Raw genomic sequence first — 21,751 nt, 5'->3', positions numbered from 1 at the left:
TTCTTTTTAAAGCCTACTTCATGTTACACTGAAGTAAGCTCACCTGCCCCCAGCCATTTTCTGCTCCGCACCCCTTTCATGCTTGAAACAAAATGTCATCTTGTCGACGTCCTAGTAAATTTCATCCCTCCCACATTTTGGTGCTTCTCTTGCTAGCAAAGCGGACGTCAGTACAACGGAGAGGGAAATCACGCAAAATTCATTGCAGGAAAAATAATTAAAAAAAAGTTTGAGAACACCTTTGTGAAGTGAAGGGAAGCGTCAGAGCGGAGGACACTGGCAAAAGGGTGATGTGGGTATGCTTGGCTAAATAGCAGACAGGCATCGCTTGTTGCGTGAGCCCCTGCCAAAGGAGGGGCTCAATCTTCTCCGTGAGCCCCTGCCAAAGGAAGTGAGGCAGGTGGCTACTAGGAGGAGGGCTTTCTCCGCTGTGGCACCCCGGTTGTGGAATGAGCTCCCCAGAGAGGTCCGCCTGGCGCCTACACTGTACTGCTTTCGTCGCCAGCTGAAGACCTTTTTACTCTCTCAATATTTTAACACTTAATTTTAACTTAAATTTAAATCTTACTGTTTTAACTCTGTATTTTAATCTTACATCAATTTTGCTGTGTGGTTTTATCCTGGTTGTGCTTTTTATACTGTATTTTGTAATTGCGCTTTTAACCTGTCTGGTTGTTTTATGGTGGTTTTAATTTTTGTGAACCGCCCAGAGAGCTTCGGCTATTGGGTGGTATAAAAATGTAATAAATAAAATAAAATAAATAAAAATATTGTTGAACGGTTAAACAGCCCTCAAATAACCCATGGGTTGTTGTAGGGTTATTTGAGGATTGTTCAATGTTCCATCAAGCCAGGCTGCTGTGGTTCGGACGACATGCTAAGCTGCGGTCGGGCAGTGATTATACCTGAGAATATGAGAACAGCCATCTTGAATCAGATCAAAGGCATTTGTAGTCCAGTATTCTCTTCACACAATGGCAGTGATGGGAGATCCGTCTTGCTTTACTGATTTCCTCCCAAGTTACTCCAAGAGCCTTCTTGGCTGAGTAGTGGGATATAAAATATTTTATATTTTTCTGCCAAAACGCTTGTTCATGCACTGGTTATTTCTCGGTTGGACTACTGCAACCTTCTTCTCTCTGGCCTTCCTTCTTCTCACATCAGTCCGTTGGTTTCTGTTCACCACTCTGCCGCAAAGATCATCTTCTTGGCTCGCCGCTCCGACCATGTTACTCCGCTTCTGAAATCTCTTCATTGGCTTCCAATTCACTTCAGAATCCAATATAAACTTCTCCTGTTAACCTTCAAAGCTTTTCACGGTCTAGCTCCTTCCTATCTCTCCTCTCTCATCTCACACTATTGCCCCGCTCGTGCTCTCCGCTCCTCTGATGCCATGTTTCTCGCCTGCCCAAGGGCCTCTACTTCCCTTGCTCGGCTTCGTCCATTCTCTTCTGCTGCCCCTTACGCCTGGAACGCTCTTCCAGAACATTTGAGAACTACAAGTTCAATCGCAGCTTTTAAAGCTCAACTAAAAACTTTTCTTTTTCCTAAAGCTTTTAAAACTTGATGTTGTGCAGACTTCTACTGTTACTTTCTACTGTTAGTTTTACCCTACCCTGTGCCTGTTTACCCTACCCTGTGCCTGTTTGCATTCTCTTCCCCTCCTTATTGTTTTACTATGATTTTATTAGATTGTAAGCCTATGCGGCAGGGTCTTGCTATTTACTGTTTTACTCTGTACAGCACCATGTACACTGATGGTGCTATATAAATAAATAAATAAATAATAATAATAATAATAATTTTAAATAAAATAATGACTAAATAAATGTGGTTTTCCCAGGGACGCTTTTGCTTTTTAACACCAGCCACACAGCTTTTTTCTTTGTGTGCGTGCCCGTGGGCCGCTCCCCATCCAAATAGTAATGGGGGGAGGTTTTTTTAGAGATGGCATCAATCTGAAGTCGGAGGCTAAACACTTGGCTTTTCTTCTGGTTTTTCTTCCCAGAGAATGTCCCCCGGGAGACGTTGATACACTTCGCAGTACGGCTGGGGCTGCTACGGCTGACGTGGTTTCTGCTGCAGCAACCAGGGGGCAGAGGAGCTTTGCGTGTCCCCAACAGTGAAGGAGCCACGCCCGTGAGCCTAGCCTTGGAGAGAGGCTATCAGAAACTGCATCAACTCCTGACCGAGTAAGGACGATTTTCTGAGTGTTTTCAGCGGCCTGTTTTATTTATTATACAAACAAGCAGACCAGGCTTTGCACGGGCTGGAACGGCCCTTAATTTGATGCAGCTGTTGGGGCTGCACGCATTGTGCCTGCCATGTTTGAGGGAAGCCGTGCCTGCAGGCAACCCTAGGTACGGTGCCTGCTGTGGTGCACCCCGGTTGTCCCTTGAGAGAGGGATCTGTCCACTCCATTCCACTGTGGGGCGTGTTGGTGGGTGGGCTTGCTGCCCGGCAGTAGGATGGGATCACTCATATATATATATATATATGACGCCTTCCCTCAGGCTCCTAATCTCCTCTGCTTTCAAACTGTATTGACTGCAAAGCTGTGCTCTGCTTAGGGAATTTTAACCCAGTGTTTGAAGAGGTTACTGCAGGCTTCAACCACACGGGCACATTAAAATTAATCAAAACTAAGTAATGTATTTTAAAAACAAAATAACCTTGGGGCGCACATCCCTGGGGTCCCCTTAGTAGGCATGCCAAGTTTCAAGTGTCTAGGTGCAGACGGACAGAGAGACACACTTCTGTTATTATGATAGATTTATATCCCGCCTTCTAAAGCAGCGTTCAGGGGGTTTCTTTCTAATCACCCATCCAGGCACTGACCTGCTCCAAACCTACATGGGAATCAAAGAAAGAGCCGTGCTGGATCAGATTGAGGGTCCATCTAGTCCAGCACTCTGTTCACATAATGGCGAACCAGCAGTTGACCGTGTCCTGTTTGTAGTTCCCTGGTTGACAGCTGGTTGGTCACTGTGTTAGGGCAACCATATGGAAAGGAGGTCAGGGCTCCTGTAACTTTAACAGTTGTAGAGAAAAGGGGATTTCAGCAAGTGTTATTTGTACGCATGCAGCACCTGGTGAAATTCCCTCTTCATCACAACAGTTAAAGCTGCAGGAGCCCTGCCCTCTCTGTGCGGACTTTATACTGTTAGTTTTACCCTACCCTGCTTACCCTACCCTGCCTGCTTACCCTACCCTGTGCCTGTTTGCATTCTCTTCCCCTCCTTATTGTTTTACTATGATTTTATTAGATTGTAAGCCTATGCGGCAGGGTCTTGCTATTTACTGTTTTAGTCTGTACAGCACCATGTACATTGATGGTGCTATATATATAAATAATAATAATAAATAATAATAACCCTAGGCAGGGCTCCTGGAGCTTTAACTGTTTTGATGAAGAGGGAATTTCACCAGGTGCTGCATGCGTACAAATGATGCCAGCTGAAATTCCCTTTTCTATGCAACTGTTGAAGGTACAGGAGCCCGGTCCTCCTTTCCGTAGGGTCACCCTACACTGTGTGAACAGAGTGCTGGACTAGATGGACCTTTGGTCTGATCCAGCAGGGCTCTTCTTATGTTCTTATGCTCCTCTTTCACACTCCACAAAACGTACTTTTAGAATCTATAAGAGTAAACATTACTTGTTCTCTGAGGAGGCCACCTCCCCTCTGAATATTGCTGCACAAGTCACTGCCTTGGCCGTGCTTCTTGGGACGATGGGGAATCTTGTTGCGCTTCTGCATTGGGCTTGACCCACATCCATTGTGGAGAGGTGCTGTGGAATGATCTGCTGCCCGCAAGCCAGAGTAGGGGGTCCTCCAGAGTGCCCTCTGGAACCTTCTCGGTGGGCTTTCCCTAGCTTTTTATTTGATAAATTTCTCCTGGCGTCCTAGTGGACCCAGAAGCATCGATGGAGAACTACTGGTCTGTATTATCGTTCCAGTCCAGGTGCACGTTCATTTGCAAGTAGGTTGTTTTACGGCAATAACCTATGTGGCTGAACGGTCTTCCTGTCCCCATTGTGGAGGGGCTGCAGCTCAGCAGTGGAGCACTTTGCAGCATGTCCCAAGTTCAATTCCCGGCATCTCCAGGTAGGGGAGAAAGAGACGTCTGCCTGAAACTCTGCAGAGCTGCTGCCAGTCCTTGTCGACAATAGGCCCCATTCAGAAGACGCCTTAAACCACAGCTTTAACCACAGTGGTTAAGCCAGAAAGCCAGGCCGTGTTCAGAAGACACCTTAAACCATGGCTTTAACCATGGTGGTTAAGCCTTTTTGCCTTCACCACCGTGGTTAAAGCCGTGTTTTAAGGTGTCTTCTGAGCACAGTCTGGCTTTCTGGCTTAACCGCCATGGTTAAAGCCATGGTTTAAGGTGTCTTCTGAACACAGCCTGGCTTTCTGGCTTAACCGCCATGGTTAAAGCCATGGTTTAAGGTGTCTTCTGAACACAGCCTGGCTTTCTGGCTTAACCGCCATGGTTAAAGCCATGGTTTAAGGTGTCTTCTGAACACAGCCTGGCTTTCTGGCTTAACCACCACGGTTAAAGCCATGGTTTAAGGTGTCTTCTGAACACAGCCTGGCTTTCTGGCTTAACCGCCGTGATTAAAGCCATGGTTTAAGGTGTCTTCTGAGCACAGCCTGGCTTTCTGGCTTAACCGCCACGGTTAAAGCCATGGTTTAAGGTGTCTTCTGAACACAGCCTGGCTTTCTGGCTTAACTGCCGTGGTTAAAGCCATGGTTTAAGGTGTCTTCTGAACACAGCCTGGCTTTCTGGCTTAACTGCCGTGGTTAAAGCCATGGTTTAAGGTGTCTTCTGAATGGGGCCAATACTGAGCTAGGTAGACTTTGCATCAGGCAGCTTTCAATGTCTTTTCCTTCCTCTCACTCCCCTCTTTCTACTTGTAAGTCAATTCAGCAGGCATCGCCTTCCTAAGCTGCTTTAAACGTCTTAATCTAAGTGCCTGCAAATCCCTCTGCAAGTAATTATGGTGCTTTCAGCATCAAGGAAGTACTAATGGGTAAACGGGTCCATCAGGAGAGATGCCGCCCCACCCCTCTAAGAGTACTCCCCCCCTCCTTTTTTTTTTGGTTCGCACAAGATTGAAGAGGTGTATTTAAATCCTTGCATTCTGCATTTGTCTTCAGGTGTGGAGTCGTTCACTTTTGGGGGGTAGGCCCACATCCTTTACGTGTATGATAATCCACCCATTGCAAAACAGTTCTTGATGTACTTGTGGCAAGGTTAGCAAGGGGAAGGTTACCTGGGCCAGGTCTACACCAAGCAGGATATGACACTTTGAAAACAGTCTGAAAGCTCTACATGAGTGTGTCCTGGGCCCCAACCGTTGTCACTACTGTTATAAACTGTTTTAAAGCAGTCGGGTAGATCCTGCCCTGGTTCCTTAGGTGGTGGAGCTATAAATCAGCCCTAGGGCAGAGCAACCTGGTGTTTTATCTCCAAGCCGGAGTGCAGCTGCCAAGTTCAGTCTGACCCAGATCCGGTGAATAAAAGAGAAAATTCTTACCTGTTATAACAGCGGTGGGCTGTGAGCAGGCTGATTTTCACGACGCTTGCTTGTCTGTTGTCCTGGTCCAGGGCGAGTGGGAGGAGGATGCAAAATGGTCGGCCTTAGATGCTTTTGCCGGCGCGACTATTCGTGCTCCTTAAGCTTTCCGGAGGACGAGATCACGCTAGGCATGTTGCGAAGTAGAATCATAGAATCATAGAATAGCAGAGTTGGAAGGGGCCTACAAGGCCATCGAGTCCAACCCCCTGCTCAATGCAGGAATCCACCCTAAAGCATCCCTGACAGATGGTTGTCCAGCTGCCTCTTGAAGGCCTCTAGTGTGGGAGAGCCCACCACCTCCCTAGGTCACTGGTTCCACTGTCGTACTTCTCTAAAAGTCAGGAAGTTTTTCCTGATGTCCAGCTGGAATCTGGCTTCCTTTAACTTGAGCCCGTTACTTTAACTTGAGCCCGTTATATACGACATTTGATCTGTAATACCTGCTGACAGTCCAGGCGGGAATATTTTATTGGATTCCCCGAAACCAATGCAACCTGCTAAAAATGCCTGCGCCTTTTATGTTCAAATCCTATGAACCTCTTTCAGCCTGAGGGCCAAACTGAATGTCAGAGAAGCTCCCACGGCCCATTCCGGTTGTGGGTGTGACCCAAGGCCAAAAGGGGCAGAGACTTACATACCAGCATACTTTTGCTTAAAGCTCTGGATGCCAGTCCCTAAGCCTTAGGACGACCATGTCAATCTTTAGGGGGTGGGGCCCCATTTGGGAACTCCGGAGGGCCGGATTGGCTTCCGGGGAAAGCTGGGTTTGGCCCACAAGCCTGAGGTTCAGCACCCTGTTCTGTGGCCTGTCTCACTTGGCAAAGTCACTTGTGGACAAGCTGGTTAAGGAGTAACTGGAAAGGGAGCTGTCTTTCCGTGTGGCACCTGGCAGCCGAAGAGAAGTCTTTGATTTCAGAGTTGACGAGGGGGTGAGAACAGGACCGGAGGTATCCATTCATTGGGAGGCATTTATACCGGCTGGGATTCATACCATGCACACCTCTGGGTCCGGCACGAGGCTTGTGACCCCACTGGTTTCGATCTCGTGAGGCTTTCTGCTGTACAGCGTCCGACGTGGACGTTTCAAAACTGGTTGGCTTCGAAAGGAGTTGTCCTCTTGAAGGAGGGCAATGTGTCGTGCTCAGCCGTGAGATCTGCTTTGCATATTTTGGGAGAATATGGGGTTGGGGAAGGACCCGGCACACTGGTCCAGTTGGCCTGATCACAGGGTGGCCGATTTAGAGAATTTCCCTCGCTGGGCACGGCTTCTCATGTCATCTGAACCCGGTGAAGGTTTGCACGCGGTAAAACTTTATTTATTGATTGATTGATTTATTACATATTTATACTGCTCAACAACCTAGGCTCTCTGGGCAGTTTACAATTAAAACTGTAATATAGCAATCCAATTTAAAACGTTAAAAAAACACATAAAACCAGAATAAGTTACAGTTCAGGGAAGGCTTGTCTAAAAAGATATGCTTTTAGGAGGCATTTAAAAGATATTACATTTTCTGCCTCCCGAACCGCACGAGTCGTGGCTTGGATTGGCAACCCGGTGCCCACAGGCACCAGAACCCACCGTGGCTCATATTGCCGTGATCGTTGGAACCAGGACTTTGTCTTCTGTTGACTTGCAGACTAGTGTTGGGTCGCTTCCCCAAGTTACTTATATTTTTGTATCCTCCCTAAACTGGGGGATTTGAACCTATGTCTCCCTGGTGCAACACTCTGTCTGTGCACCTGTAGATCGGGGGTGGTCAGACTTCAGGTCGGTTTGGATCTACTTTTTTTTTAACGGGACCCTAAGATCCACCAATCAGATCCAGATCCAAATTATTTATTTATTTATTTAGAATATTTATATACCGCTCCCCATTGAAAAATTTCGGAGCGGTGTACAAGGTAAAATGAAAATAAAAACAGAATAAAAACAGTTAAAACAAAATTTAAAAGAAGCAATAACAGTAATCCAAGGCTGCATGTTAAAGAAAGGCTTCTTGGAATAAAGATGTTTTCAGGAGGCGCCGAAAGGAGTACAAGGTTGGTGCCTGCCTGACCTCCAGAGGCAGGGAATTCCACAGGAGGGGGGCCACCACGCTGAAGGCTCTTCCCCTGGTGGATTCCAATCGGAGGATGGATCTATGTGGAACCACCAGGAGCAGGCCCTCGGATGACCTCAGTGACCGGGCAGGTTGGTAAGGGAGAAGGTGCTCTCTCAGGTATCCTGGTCCCAAGTTGTTTAGGGCTTTGTAGGCAAAACTGAAGTACTTTGGCCACATAATGAGAAGACAGGATACCCTGGAGAAGAGGCTGATGCTAGGGAAAGTGGAAGGCAAAAGGAAGAGGGGCCAATCAAGGGCAAGATGGATGGATGATATTCTGGAGGTGACAGACTTGACCTTGGGGGAGCTAGGGGTGGCAACGGCTGACAGAAAGCTCTGGCATGGGCTGGTCCATGAAGTCACGAAGAGTCAGAAGCGATTGAATGAATAAACAACAAAAACACAAGTACAAGAACCTTAAACCTGGCCCGATAGCGAATAGGCAGCCAGTGCAGTTCCCTCAGCAGAGGAGTTACATGCTGGAAAGGGGCAGCTCCAGACAACGGTTGAGCTGCAGCATTCTGCACTAGCTCCAGCTTCCGGAGTAGCTTTAAGGGCAGCCCCACATAGAGCGCGTTGCAGTAATCCAATCTTGAGGTTACCAATGCCTGTACCACCGTGGTCAAGCTATCCCTGTCCAGGAGAAGGGAAATAGTGGAGTCAATTACCTACTGCACCCTGGAGGCAAAGGCTATCCATGGCTTCTAGCCCTGATGGTTGTGTGCTATCTCCAGTATTCAAGGCAGTAAGCCTGTGTGCCCCAATTGCTGGGGAACATGGGTGGGAGGGTGCTGTTGCACCATGTCCTGCTTGTTCATCCCTGGCTGATGGCTGGTTGGCCACTGTGTGAACAAAGTGCTGGACTAGATGGGCCCTTGGTCTGATCCAGCAGGGCTCTTCTTACGTTCTTCTGTGTCTTACCTTGAAATATACAAATACAAACCTGCATCTGAATTAGTATAGATCACGGGTTCTAACACTGAGGATAAAAGATAAGCAGCTAACTCAGCCTTGCCCAACCTGGTGCCCTCCAGACAAGTTCATTTGTTATGTATGTATGTATTTTATTTATTTATTTATTACATTTCCATACTTCCCAATAGCTGAGGCTCTCTGGGCAGTGCACAATTAAAAAACCATAAAATATAATAAATATACAATAAATTCAAAATGATAAAAGTTTAGGAATGCAATATAAAATTGGATAAATTACAGTTCAGCTATGTTTGGAGAGGTATGTTTTCAGGAGGCGTTTGAAGGATGTTACATTGGATTACAACTGAACTCCTACTGGGGATGATGGGACTTGCAGTCCAACACACCCAGAGAGGGAACCGGGTTGTAGGGAGGGCGTCCGGGGTAGCGTCCTGCCCTACTTCCTCAATGAACCTGACTTTGTGGGTCTGAGTTTTTCCGTTTGCAATTTCAGAGAAGGAGCTAGCGAACCCGATTCCTGGAGCACCTTGTCACACACGGTACATTCCGGGGAGTACTGCGTCAAGCACCATCGGGGGATAAACGTTTACACTCTGACGACCGGAACGAAAGAAGGAGCGGGACCCAGCATGGAGAGCGACATCGTCCTGCTCCGAACACACATACAGTGCTTGGTGAGGGAAAAGGAGGCTGGGTCAGCTCAGCATGCCTAAATTCGGAGTGTGTTTGGTTCATTTACAACCTTCCTGTACCGCCGTTCCACGAGCAGGAGGCTGCCCGCTCATTTCCGCTCATGCGCAGATGGGATTTTTCTCTTCCTTTTTGGAAGGTCAAATAGTGACCCTGTTCAGCCACCATGGTGGCTACATAACCACGGTTTAAACATGCCCACTAATCATTTGCGGCCTAACCATGGCTTAGCGTGTCATCTGAACAGGGTCACTATTTGACCTTCCAAAAAGGAAGAGAAAAATCCCATCGGTGCATGAGTGGAAATGAGCAGGCAACATCCCGCTCGTTATTTATTTGATCTCTTACACGTATAACTGGCCTTTTCCTCCAAGGAGCCGAAAGCAGCATACTTGATCCTCCACCTCCCCATTTTATCCTCACAACAACCCTTTGAGGTAGGTTGGGCTGAGAGTGAATGACAGGCCCAAAGTCACCCATGGCCGAGTGGGGACTTAAACCCAGATCTTCCTGTTCCCAGTCCAGCACTCTAACCACTACACGATACTGCCTCTCTTGAGGTGTCCATTTTTGCACCTCAGATAGTAAGACAGAGCTTAGGTGTATATGGATGTGTGTGTGTGTGTGTGTGTGTGTGCGCATTCAAAATACAATAAAAGAGCACTTTAAAAACGTTGGTTGTCAGCAGTGAAATGCAGCCAAGAGCACATCACGCACCGGTTCTTTTTTATTGATAGCGCAAGCACTGGATGGGTACATCATGTCTGACAAATCGGAAAGGCTATGTTTAGATGGCCCTTCCTATCGAGGCCTGGTTTGCTTCACGTCTAATCTAATTTGAATTTGGACCGGGGCCGGCAATTATTTCATTTCAGTTCACGCAGGGTCAGCTGAAGGGCCGCCGGCTTCCTCTGGAGGTGGCTGCTTTTTTTCCAGTCTGTGGAAGCAGAAGGACTTCATGAGTGTGGAGAAGTCCCGCCCGCCCGCCTTCCCCAGTCTCTGTGGGACACTTCTGTGTTCCGAACAAGTGTCACTTGTATCTCTGTCTACTTGCACTGCTGGCCAAAACCCAGCCTAAGTGTTTCTCTCTGCTTTTGCTGCAGAGCTAACAGCCACCAGACTCCGTGATTGCCTCATATGGATGTGTCCGCTTGTGCTTTTATTTTTGGAGGCGTGTGGATGGGTGGGTGGGGGAACCTTCACTTTTTTAAAGTGTCCCTGAGTGGTGTTGGGGGCAAAAACAACCACGCAGCTATATGTCTGTGCATTCTCCAAATGCACCCTCCAAAAGTAGGGTCTGTGTGCTGAATTTTGAGAGTTTCCAGGATTTTGTTTGCAAAAGGCAAGTTGCTAGTCCCTAAGGCTGCAAAGGTAGACTTGAAGTGGATGAGAACTTCGAAGCGGAGATGGGTCCAGGCCTACCAGTGCCGCTGAAGCAAGGAGTATACTAGCCTTCCCCAATCTAGGACTTTCCAGATGTTTTGAACTACAACTCCCATGAGTCCCAACCAGTATGGCCAAGGGTCAGGAATTCTGGGAGTTGTAGTCCAAATTAATAATAATAATAATAATAATAATAATAATAATAATAATAGAAGATTTATTTATTTCTTACCCGCATTTCCCTTTGGATCGAGGTGGGGTACAATACAAATACAAAACACCATAAAATACATATAATTGATTAAAAACATATAAAACTAATACATTATTAAAAGGCATCTTAAAATTCAGCTGGGTAGGCCTGCCGGAAGAGATCAGTCTTTATGGCTTTCTTAAATTCTGGAAGACTCTTAAGTTGGCCAATCTCTCCCGGCAGGCCATTCCACAGTCTGAGAGCGGCAGAAGAGAAGGTCCTCTGGGTAACGGTTGTCCGCCTAGTTTTGGCTGACTGGAGTAAATTCTCCCCAGAGGACCCGAGTGTGCGGGGCGGATTGTACGGGGGAAGGCGATCCTGCAGGTAACCTGGACCCAAATCAGGTAGGGCTTTAAAGGTAATGACCAACACTTTATACTTTACCTGGAAACTAATTGGCAGCCAGTGGAGCGATTTTAAAGCTGGTGTAATATGGTCACCCCGAGATGTACCGGTGACCAACCTGGCACCTGGAGGACATCCGGTTGGGGAAGGCTGAGGCAGACGTAGACGTGCACGTCCCGTCCCGTCCAGTTGCATTACTCCATTTATTTGGTGCATGGGATGGGGGGTGAGGCGTAAGAAACGCTGCTCTAAAAACCTAATCGCCTCGCCGACAGCTTGCAACGATAAAAGCCGCTACGGAGATGCATCTGAGCCATCAAGGCAACAAGTGAGCCATAAGCATAAGCAGAGAGCAGAAAGCTCCCTGGGGTCTGAGACGAGCGGAGCGACAGGTGATTCAAAGGCCACGGTGAAACGCTTCCTGCTGGAGGGGTGGAGTTGGCAGCCGTTGAGCCCGTTCTGCTCCCTTGAGAAGTGGGGCACGATCCTCCACGGCCCACTCCAGAGGCAAAAGGAGGGCGTTGGCTAGGGCAGAGGGCCTCGGTGTGCGTGTGTGTTCTTCAGGATGTAGGGTGAGGGTGTGCCCCCCCTTTCTAAAAGTGGCTCTCCAGCAAAACCGAGTTGGCAAACAGGGCTGTCCAAGAAAGCGAGAAGCCCAACAGTAAAGCAACATCAGAGCTGCCTGGTTGTGTCAGCCTGCCACTAATTTGCTTCTTAGGGATAATTGCTGGGTGTTTGTTTGTATTTTTTTACTAACAATTATTAGAAGCTTTGTAGGGATGTTTGAAGCGAACCCACAAATTAACATGTACGATGCGGAGCAAATCAAACTTCAATCTGCTGTTTCTCTTCTGCTTTTTCTCGCAGAATGTGAGTGAGCGCCCACACCCCGGACAGGCTTGCGAAAACTGCAGTCCGGGCCCCGAAGCTGAGGGCCGTGCGGCTCCTGTGGGCTGCGATTCGGGTGGAACGATGACCGAAGGCGTCAAGGGAGACCTTTCTGCCCCACTCCAGATCCTGGACCCAGCCTGCCCCGAGGACGGAGGCTGCCGACAGCTCGAGGAACTCTTAGATAGGCCGGCGTGTTTGTTGGGGCTGGAGGATGCCGAGAACCCAACGTCTTCCGGCAAGAGTAAAAATATAGCTGACAGGTTGCACAAAGAGGAAGAGGAGGAGCTCCTGCCTGGGGCCCTGCTGGGGGAGAGCGACCGCAGGCTGAGGCTGGTTGTTGATCTCCCGGGTGCTGCTGCCGCCCCCCCGTCCTGTGGAAATACAAACGAGGGAGCTGGAATGACCTCCCCTGACGTTGCTCTGCAGCAAGCCGACCCGAGAGAAAGCCAGGAAGTGCCGAGTGGCGAAGCAAGAGGGGCGGGAAGCACCACTGTGCCACTCGCTTCCTGTGAACAGGACAGCGATGTCGGGATGGGGCAAGGCGAATGCAAGAGCTGCACCGGGGCGGGCGAGGCTGCTGCGACAGCCCGGCCGTGTGGGGAGAACCGGGAGAGCGGTAGTCAGCCCTCGGGAACTGGGGCCGTGGATGTCTTGCCGCCGTCGGTGGCGGTAGATCCTGCTGCACCCGGGGAAACCGTGGAGCTACCGAGTAACGGGAACCCAGACGCTGGTCCTGCCGAGAGGGGAAGCCGCGTGCAGGCGGCGCGGGAGACTGCCGGGGACGGCGCGGAGAGCGATTTTACAAAACGCAGAGGGGATTGTGAGCCCCCACCAGCGGAAGGGCAGAGCACAGCTCCGAGCCCTGGGACGGAACTGGCGGTGGTAAACATGGAGGCCGTTCCGGAGGTTTCGCCGCAGGACGGTCCTGTGGTGACGGCGAGTGACGCTAACGGGCAGCAACGGGGCGATGGAAACGCGGACGTTGGGAGCAAGGCTTTGGGTTTGAGTGGCAGGGGGCAGAATGCGGACTCTGGTGCCAGTCTGGAAGAAGACAGGCCAAGCCAGCCGCCTGTGGAGCCCGAGGCCTCCTGCAGCGATGTATCGGAGGCTGCAGCCGACGTGCAGGGCGAGCAAAACCCCACTCAGGGGATGCCTTTGGGACCTGGAACCGCCAGCACCGAGGCAGCCAGCCCTGACCAAGGGGCCGTTGCTCCATGCCTCGCTCGGGAACTTGGAGCTGGGAAAGACGAGCAGGGGAGCTGCGCTGTGTCATGCCCAGGCTCGGCTGATGCCTCTGGACCGCCTCCATGCGCTCTCAGCCCGGTTAGAGCGGAGCCTCTCCGTCAACAGCAGAGGCCGTCAGGAAGCAGCTGCGAGCTGGACCGGTTTAGCAAAAGCGCCCAGGAGTTCATTGCCGCGGCTTCTGCTTTGCTCGTGGAGGAAGCGATCCAGCAGGCCCAGCTGATCGTGGCTCAGGGGGACGATGCCGGAGCGGCCCCTGTTGGCCAGGAGGCACCGCTGCACCTGAAGGACCGTGCCCTACCTCCGTGTGGCAAGGGCACCGGGAGCACTCCGGATCACGTCGTGGGCACGCCCTCTGCTATTCATCAGGAATCCAAACAACACCAGGAAGTAGTAGCAGCAGCAGCAGCAGAAGCAGCAGCAACAGGAGTGACTGGGGTTGCTGAACAGGGAAGCCCTGTGTTCGCAGCTGAGGCGCTTTTGCCGGTGGATCACTGGGACACAAACAAAGAGACCAGATCTTCCCCGCAGCTGTCTGAAAGCGGGCCGGAGCTGCCTGGCAAGGAGGAGGAGGAGGAGGAGGAGGAGCGCCTGGCATCGATAGCCGTTGTGCAATCTCCTTGTTGTGATCAGCAGCTCGGAGTGAACAAAAGCGATGCAGGGCCTGGCTTAAAGGGGGCAGAGTCCAGCCTGGAAGCCGATGAGAATGTGAAGGTGGATGTAGCCGGGCCTGACCTTCGAGGGCCTGGGCTGCCGGAGGATGCCTCTCTGCGCGCCGGTGAGGCCCGCAGTTCTGATGCCACACTGAGCCCAGAGCTTTTGTTCAGCCCGGCTCTGCAGGCGGCCTCTCCACCCGGTGGAGTTTCGGATTTAATGGAAGCCCCTCTGGTGCCCCCGGTCGCTGGCCTTCTGCAGGAAGTGGAGGAGGTGGATAACGTGCCCCCCAGGCTCTTGCTGCAGCCAATTGCCGAAGAGCCCCCCTGTGACGGCGACCCTGGCTCTGAAATGTTCTTTTTGGCCAGGGAGGGTGAAACCAGGCCTGAGGCTGAAGGCGCCCGGCTGCATGTCCTGGCTCGATCCGAGGAGGGCAAATGGGAGGGCAGCCCAGCTGAGCCGGAATCCCTTTTGCTGCCCCGTCCCACTGCAGAGCAATTGAGAACAGCGGAGGCAGACGGCTCAGTTCAAGAATTGGGTGGTATCGTGGTGGACAGTGTGGACAAGACAGCCAAAAACCCTGATCTGGCTACTTCGGTGGCTGAGGCATGTCGTCCCTTGGAGCCTCCCGCCGGAAATCCCATGGAAATCTCCCCCTTACTGGAATCCCGGGCCGAGGCCCGGCATGCGGCGAGCGCTGGGTCCATCCCCAACGGAGAAGCAGATTTCAATTTGCAACCCGACGGATCGGGGAAGCCGGCTGCGATCTTACAACTGGCAAGCTCTTCACCTGTTGCAGGTAAGCAAATGTCGACTCCCTCCATGTTAGGGTGTGGGATTTGGCCGTTTATTTCCATAGATGAGCAGAGAGGAGAGATGGACTTCGACCCCGGGGAACTGGGGTTTTGGAAGAGGGATGGGGGAGATCTGATTGCGGAGTGGACAGATTTGAAATATTTGGGATGGAAGATGGAGACGAGAGAGGAAAGCAATCTCCCTAGCGCTTCTCTCTCTTGTCCTTTCTCCTCAACCTCTCTCTCCCGCAGTTGAAATTCAGATTGTATGCTCCTTGAGGCAGAGACCTATTTCCTCCGCCACCCCCCCTTTTTTTGGCATAAATTACCTTCGCGAATTGCTGTAAATGTGTACTGGCAGTGCTGCATAAATAAGACGAGCATTAAACCGTCTTCTTTATTAAGAGAAGCGGTGGGAAAATAGTAAGCGACTTAGGGCATTTTGCATGCGGTGTTCCTCCTAGAACAGGTGCCTAGGCTGACCCCAAACTTCAGCTGTGCCCCTTCTTCTCTGCTGGCTCAGAACTGGAGAACAGAACCGGGCTGTGTATCGAGCTTCTTCTGCCCATCAGCTGCTCAAGTTCTAAAAGCGTCCTTCCAAACTGAGCCAGGCTGTTTCCAAATGTACTTTTAGGTCACGGGGGGAGACAGAGAGAGAGAGGGTAGTCCTCGCCCATCGCCCGTCCTCTCTTGCATTTCTGAAACCCTAAGCTAGCGCGGCAGCTCCCCTTTCCAGCACATTTAAGACTTTGCTTGGATCCAAGCCTTTATTTCCGACTCGACAAAACAAAGGGCAGGAGACGGATTTTGGTTGATGAGCGGCGTTGACAGGAGAGGGCTTGACGGCATCAGGACAGACCGGTTGGACACCTTATTAAATCGTTTTGCCTCTTCTGCAACAGGCGTTCATAGAACGCATGATTTTCCCCCTAAGGTAAAAGAAAGAGAGAGAGAGAGAAAAAAGGAAGACCTTTTCCCAATCTGAGCTGAAATCCTAGAGGCGGAATCTTTGGCAATGCTTTAATGATAGTTTAAGGCAGGTTTTTTATGACCCCACCTGCTTGGAGCAGCTGTTAAAATGTAAACAGCTGATCTCTCCCCCCCCCCCCCCCCTGGCTCTTTGCTGCCATTATGTTGTTTGCCCTGAGGAATCACAGGTGTGGCAGGCACCCCCCTCCTCTCCCCCCCCCCCAAGCAAAACTTGATCGGCAACGAATTAGTACCCTCAATTCTAGCATAAGAGAGAACAGCAAAAACATTACAAGTTCAGGTTGTGCTTCTTTGTGCTTGCAATAAAGGCTACCTCCCCTCTGGCCTCCCAATTCCGCAGGGCAAACCGAGGTAAACGTTTGGGTTGCTGTCATCTTAGGCACTTGTGTGCAGGTGCTGTCCTTCTCCATAAGAACTAGATCTGAACGAGAGCTTCCTGCGACCTGGAAAATCTCAGCTGCCGTCGTGCCGGGCATGAATCAGCATTTAATCAGCTCCATTTTATTTTTATGCTATACGGTAGTTTGATATTTCAATAGCCTGGGAGCAGCTGTAAGTTGATATTTGGGGAGTGTTAGCTCCGTTGGGACTCCTCCTCCTTCCATGCTTCAGCGACTGCTTCCTAAACTAATCCCCCCTTTTATCTCTGGAGGGTCTCCCCCCCCCCACCGAAACGGTACAGATACGAATCTGCACAGCAAATTAGCATTTGTCAACTTAACAACAACTCCTGTCCCTCCAAAACACCCAGCGATGATGCCGTTGAATATAATTTCCATACAATTTCACTTCCTTTTGTATTTTATTTAGATTTGAGCATTCCTCCTGATCCTCTTCCTGCTTGTTTTAGAGATAGTTCCCCTTTGAACAAAATCTTATTTGCATTGGCTGGGACAGATTACTTTGTGGCAGACAGCGCTGTTAAATTTCTTAAGGTAGCTCTAGGGAAGAGGAAAGGGCTTTTATTTTTTTCATTTCAGCAGGTGAGAACGCAGGTCATGCGGAGACCGTTTTGTAAGAACTGAGAGTTATTAACCGTTGGTTAAATTATTCCTTGTTTTCTTACCTTCATGCTTAGTTTGCATGTTGTGTGTGGACAGCCTGCTGTCTTCTTGTTTCTGTGTTGTGTTCGATGCCTATGGAAAAGCCTGTTTGGCTGTCGAGCAACTGAGCAAGTGGACTGAGCAAGAGAGACTCAGAGTGTGGCAACGAGGGATAGGGCCTTTTCGGTGGTGGCCTCCAGACTATGGAATGATCTCCCTGACGAGGCTCGCTTGGCACCAACGCTGCTATCTTTCTGGCACCAGGTTAAGACTTTCCTCTTTGCCCAGGCATACGGCGGCACATCTTAATCACCCACATGTTTAGTTTTTTAACGGCTTTTAATGTTTTATGTGTGTATGTTCTGTGTTTTAGAATTTTAAATTTTGTATACTTGTTTTTATCTCAATTTTAGAATTTCTGTAAACCGCCCAGAGAGCCCTGGCTATGGGAGCGGTATATAAGTGCAATAAATAATAAATAAATAAATAAATAATTTAAAGGACGCTTACCAAGCAGCGGAAGGAAGGGTGGCGAGGGACTCGTTGTGCTGTGGATTTCAACAATTTAGAGGGCATCGTTGGCCAGGAAGTTCAGGAAGGCCAAAGCTGAAGGCACAGGCATGAGGGCTGGGGCAGGAAGCCCATAATTAGGGGTGCTTCCTGCTCTGCACCTGCTGCAGACTTGATGCTCAGGCGAGGAAGGGATTGGGTACAGTTTGCTAGTGCAGTTCAGAGGTGGCTTTTGGGTAGCTGGAGAAGGCAAAGAGGAACAAGTCCCATTGTCCCAGCCGATACGACCAACGGTCTCAGGGGTGACAGGAGTCCTAGTCTAAAACATCTGGAGGGCACTGGGTTGGGGAAGGCTGCTTCAGTATACAAGATTGTGGTGGCTAGGGTGACTATATGAAAAGGAGAACAGGGCTCCTGTATCTTTAACCGTTGCATAGAAAAGGGAAGTTCAGCAGGCGTCATTTGTATTATGGAGAACCTGGTGAAATTTCCCCTTCATCACAACAGTTAAAGCTGCAGGTGCCCTGCCCTCTTTTAAATCTGGTCACTCTAGTATAGCTCCTGCAGCTTTAACTGTTGTGATGAAGAGGGAATTTCACCAGGTTCTCCATATGTACAAATGACACCTGCTGAAATTCCCTTTTCAACTGTTAAAGATACAGGAGCCCTGTCCTCCTTTTCATATGGGCACCATAGAGGTGGAGGCGTCTGTGCCTCCAGAAGGCCTTTTTCCAGCTAAACTCCCTGAGGGAGTCATCAGGGATAGTAGAGGTGTATAGCTTGAAGGTGAGAGTTTTTGTAGAGCTTTCCCAGGCAAATAGGCCTTTTGCCTATTCGCCTATGGAGAGTAGGAATGGTCTCCAGGCAAGAGAGAGAGGTGGAAAAGCGAAGTGAGTTGGTTGTTATAGATATAATCTATCAGTCAAGGTAGCTTCTTTGGGAGGTTGATTTCTGTTTTTATTATCTTCATTTATCTCACAGGAAAATCTGTATTCGACCTTGCCCATATAGCATGGCTGAGTGCAGCAGGCAGCTTAACTATAGTTAGATATACTTTCCCCACGTACTGGAAAACTTAAGCGTGCATTCTAGCCCACCTCATCTCTAGTCCATAGCATGTTGCAGATTTATTTATTCCCATTGATCATACAGTGCCAATCTGCTGTTTTGTCTCCATGGCATCTGATCTTCCTAGGGAAGAGGCCCCTTGTGAAAATGCTTAGCGCCCCGGAAATCTGGTCTTCATTTATTTTAATCCTGCCTCCACTTAGACAAAGCGAAGAATTATATATATGAATGCACTACCGACCTGAAGAATCAATTTAACAGTAAAAATAATTCTATATCAATTTACATAAATGGCATACATGTACATAAAATCACATACATGTACATAAAACTGCTTAAACCTATTTACATATAGAGTAGAGCTTCCTATTTGGCCTGAACAATTGGCAAAAATGAAAAAAAAATAGGGCTTGAGGCTTTTGGTGGTAAAAACACACACACTGTCCTGCTTTAAGAGGGGCAAGTGCCCAGACAAGGCTCAGATAGTCCCAGGTGTAACAAAGAGAGAAGCCAGTCCAAGGTCATACATGAGATTCCAAGTAGCATTAGCAGGAGAAAGGCCAAAACCGTCCAGAGTTTAATCCACAGGAGTCAGTCATGCTGAGTGGTCAAAGCGTTTCCAAGAGAGAGGTCCATGTGGGTCATTGAGGGTCCAGGAATCTGCAAGGCCCAGAATAGGCTGGCAAAACACAGAGGTTGAATCACTGTTGTCTGCAGCAGAGAGTTGGCTCCAGCTGTGCTGATTTATAGCTGGTTGTTAATCAGCACAGCTGGCTAATTAGGTCAGTGTGTTGCTTTTAGGGGAAGCCCCATAGCGTGGCTTCCTTTTGCTTCTTTGCTGCTCACATCTGAGCCCGCGCCACTCGGAGGGATGAATCGTCTAAGGCTCTGCCTTCTGCACCTGGGCGAGTCCAGCAATGGCACTGGAGGGACTGAGCCACTCTTCTGATGGTTCGCAGGTAGCACTGTCAGCCGAAGCCTCCAGTTCCTCGCTTGGCTCTGGCTGGGGCTTGTTATGCTGACTCCCTGCCCCCTTCTAACTCATCAGAGGAATCCTCCAGGTAGGGCATGACACACTTTATTGGATATTTAGGGAAACCGATAACAAAATACTGGCGAGGGGTGAGAACTGCTGCAAAGTATGGGTAGGCCAGGTGATCACATATCTAAAACACATTCTAAGCAATAGTAGCCTAGCTTGTTTGTTTGTTTACAAGTATTTTTAACCCGCTCCCCAGGCCAAACGGCTGCTGGAGCAGCTTACATATAATCAGTGAAACCAGACAGCCCCTGCCTGCAGGCTTGCAGTTAAGAAAGACACGACACACAAGGAAAAAAGCACGGGGAGGGATGAGGATAAAACCTGGACTTTCAGCAGGGCTGGTGGACTTGTCCTGCTCCCCACTCTCATCTCCCTCAGTCCAGGTTGCTGGAATGGCTTTTGCTTGCGACCGTTGAGAGGAGAGATCTCTTGCAGCAGAGAACGGCCTTGTTTCTCCCTCTTGTCTCAAGCTAGGATTGAAGGAAACGCGAAGTAACGTGTGTCTGCTCTCAACACAGGGAAGCAGTGCTCCGCGTAGGCAGGGCCACATGTACCGCTCCGCGCCATTTTTTCTTCTTCATTTATTTCCAATATTTATATACCGTTCCATATCTAAGATTCCAGAGCGGTGGACATAAGGAATAAAACAGCAAAAAGTTAAAAAGGATGAAAACAGCAGATTAAACTTGTTCAATTTAAAACAGAAGACCACATGCAAACGGTGGCTGGTCAGTTGAGAAATGCTTCCAGGAAAAGAGTTGTTTTCAGGAGGCGCAGGAAGCAACACAGTGTGGGCGCCTGCCTCTGACCTTCAGGGGCAGGGAGTTCCAAAAGGAAGAAAGGGGGCCACCACATTGAAGGCTCTTTTCTTGGTGGACTCCAGTTGGGCCAAAGGTCCATGTGGAAAAGCCAGGAGCGTGCTGTCTAATGTTACCTCTTCAACCTCCTCTGTCTCTTCTTCTGCCTGTTCCTTCGCACGCCCTACTGCCAGGTCTAATCCTTCTCAAAGCTATCTAAAATGGGGTCCTCATTGTCATTATGAGTTCCATAGGTTAATTACGCCTCAAGCCAAGAAGTACACCTTTCTGTCAGTCTTGATTCGACTGCCGGGTGATTTCATTGGGTGATCCCCACACGTTTCTTCCCCAGCAGTGCATGAAAAGGGGGGGGGAAATACTCTTCTCTCCATGCTGGTTTATAATTCTTTTAATGTTTCTTTGTGCCCACTGATGTCCCCCCCCCCCTCTCAAAGCACCCACGCACCTCAGCCTTTCTTCCTAGGGCAGCTTTCCCTGATCTGATCCCTTCCGGATGTGTTGGACTACAACTCCCATTATCCCAGCTTTGGCTTTCCTTCCCCTATTTATTTATTTATTGCATTTTTATACCGCCCAATAGCCGAAGCTCCCTGGGCGGTTCACAAAAATTGAAACCATTCAAAGTATAAAACAAAACAGTATAAAAACATGATATAAAATACAGTATAAAATCACAACCCGGATAAAATGAGCAGCGGTGCAGAAATACAAATTTAAAACAGCCAAGTTAAAATTAAATTCACAGACTGTGAAAATGCTGAGAGAATAAAAAGGTCTTCACCTGGCGTCTGAAAGAATATCGTGTAGGTGCCAGGCGAACCTCCTTAGGGAGCTCATTCCACAGCCGGGGTGCCACAGCAGAGAAGGCCCTCCTCCTGGTAGCCACCTGCCCGTAATCGTTTGCACTGCCCTTTCCTAGACGTTTTCCAGCTCTTTTGATACGCATGGTGAGGCTCCTTGGAGAGATGGAGTGTAAGAGTAGTGCCGCCCCCCTCTCTTGGTTTTGCTGCATCAACTGGCATAAATGCCGTCCTAGCGCCCCCCCCCCCCCCCGGTTTCTGTTTTTTTGTGACCAGTCGCTCTGGCCAAGCAGGGCTGCATAGTTTGTTCTGAGCTAGACCTGCGCGTCTTTTCGCTTGCCGAGACATGCTTGGTGTTCCCCTCTCCCGTTCGAATCTGCGGAGAAGCAACTGCTACTCCGCGAAAACAAACACTCAGTCTTCTTCTGGCAGTCCTTTTGCTATGTTGGGGGTGGGGTGGGGACCCCATTTTCTGTTGTTGGTGTTGCTGCTTTTCATTTTGGTTTTTTTTTTTACAATTCCTGCTGCTGTTGCTAACTTGTCCACATTTTCTGCTGTGCAACCAGAAACGGCTCTCCTCTCTCCCACCCCGAAATATATGGGGGG

General features: G+C 49.4%; 1 protein-coding gene across 2 annotated transcripts in view; it reads left to right on the top strand.

Moving 5' to 3' along the window:
• Positions 1 to 21,751, top strand: part of AKAP13 (A-kinase anchoring protein 13) — a 298,396-nt gene that overhangs the window by 132,396 nt on the left and 144,249 nt on the right. For both annotated transcript variants that reach the window (XM_063142172.1, XM_063142171.1), the window contains exons 6-8: positions 2,009 to 2,192; positions 9,116 to 9,296; positions 12,161 to 14,879. In XM_063142172.1, coding sequence (XP_062998242.1) covers positions 2,009 to 2,192; positions 9,116 to 9,296; positions 12,161 to 14,879 — 3,084 coding nt within the window. The remainder of the gene's footprint in view (positions 1 to 2,008; positions 2,193 to 9,115; positions 9,297 to 12,160; positions 14,880 to 21,751) is intronic.

Source organism: Elgaria multicarinata, chromosome 16 (genome assembly GCF_023053635.1).
Source record: "Elgaria multicarinata webbii isolate HBS135686 ecotype San Diego chromosome 16, rElgMul1.1.pri, whole genome shotgun sequence".
NCBI lineage: Eukaryota > Metazoa > Chordata > Lepidosauria > Squamata > Anguidae > Elgaria > Elgaria multicarinata.
This window is presented reverse-complemented; position numbering and strand designations above follow the sequence as displayed.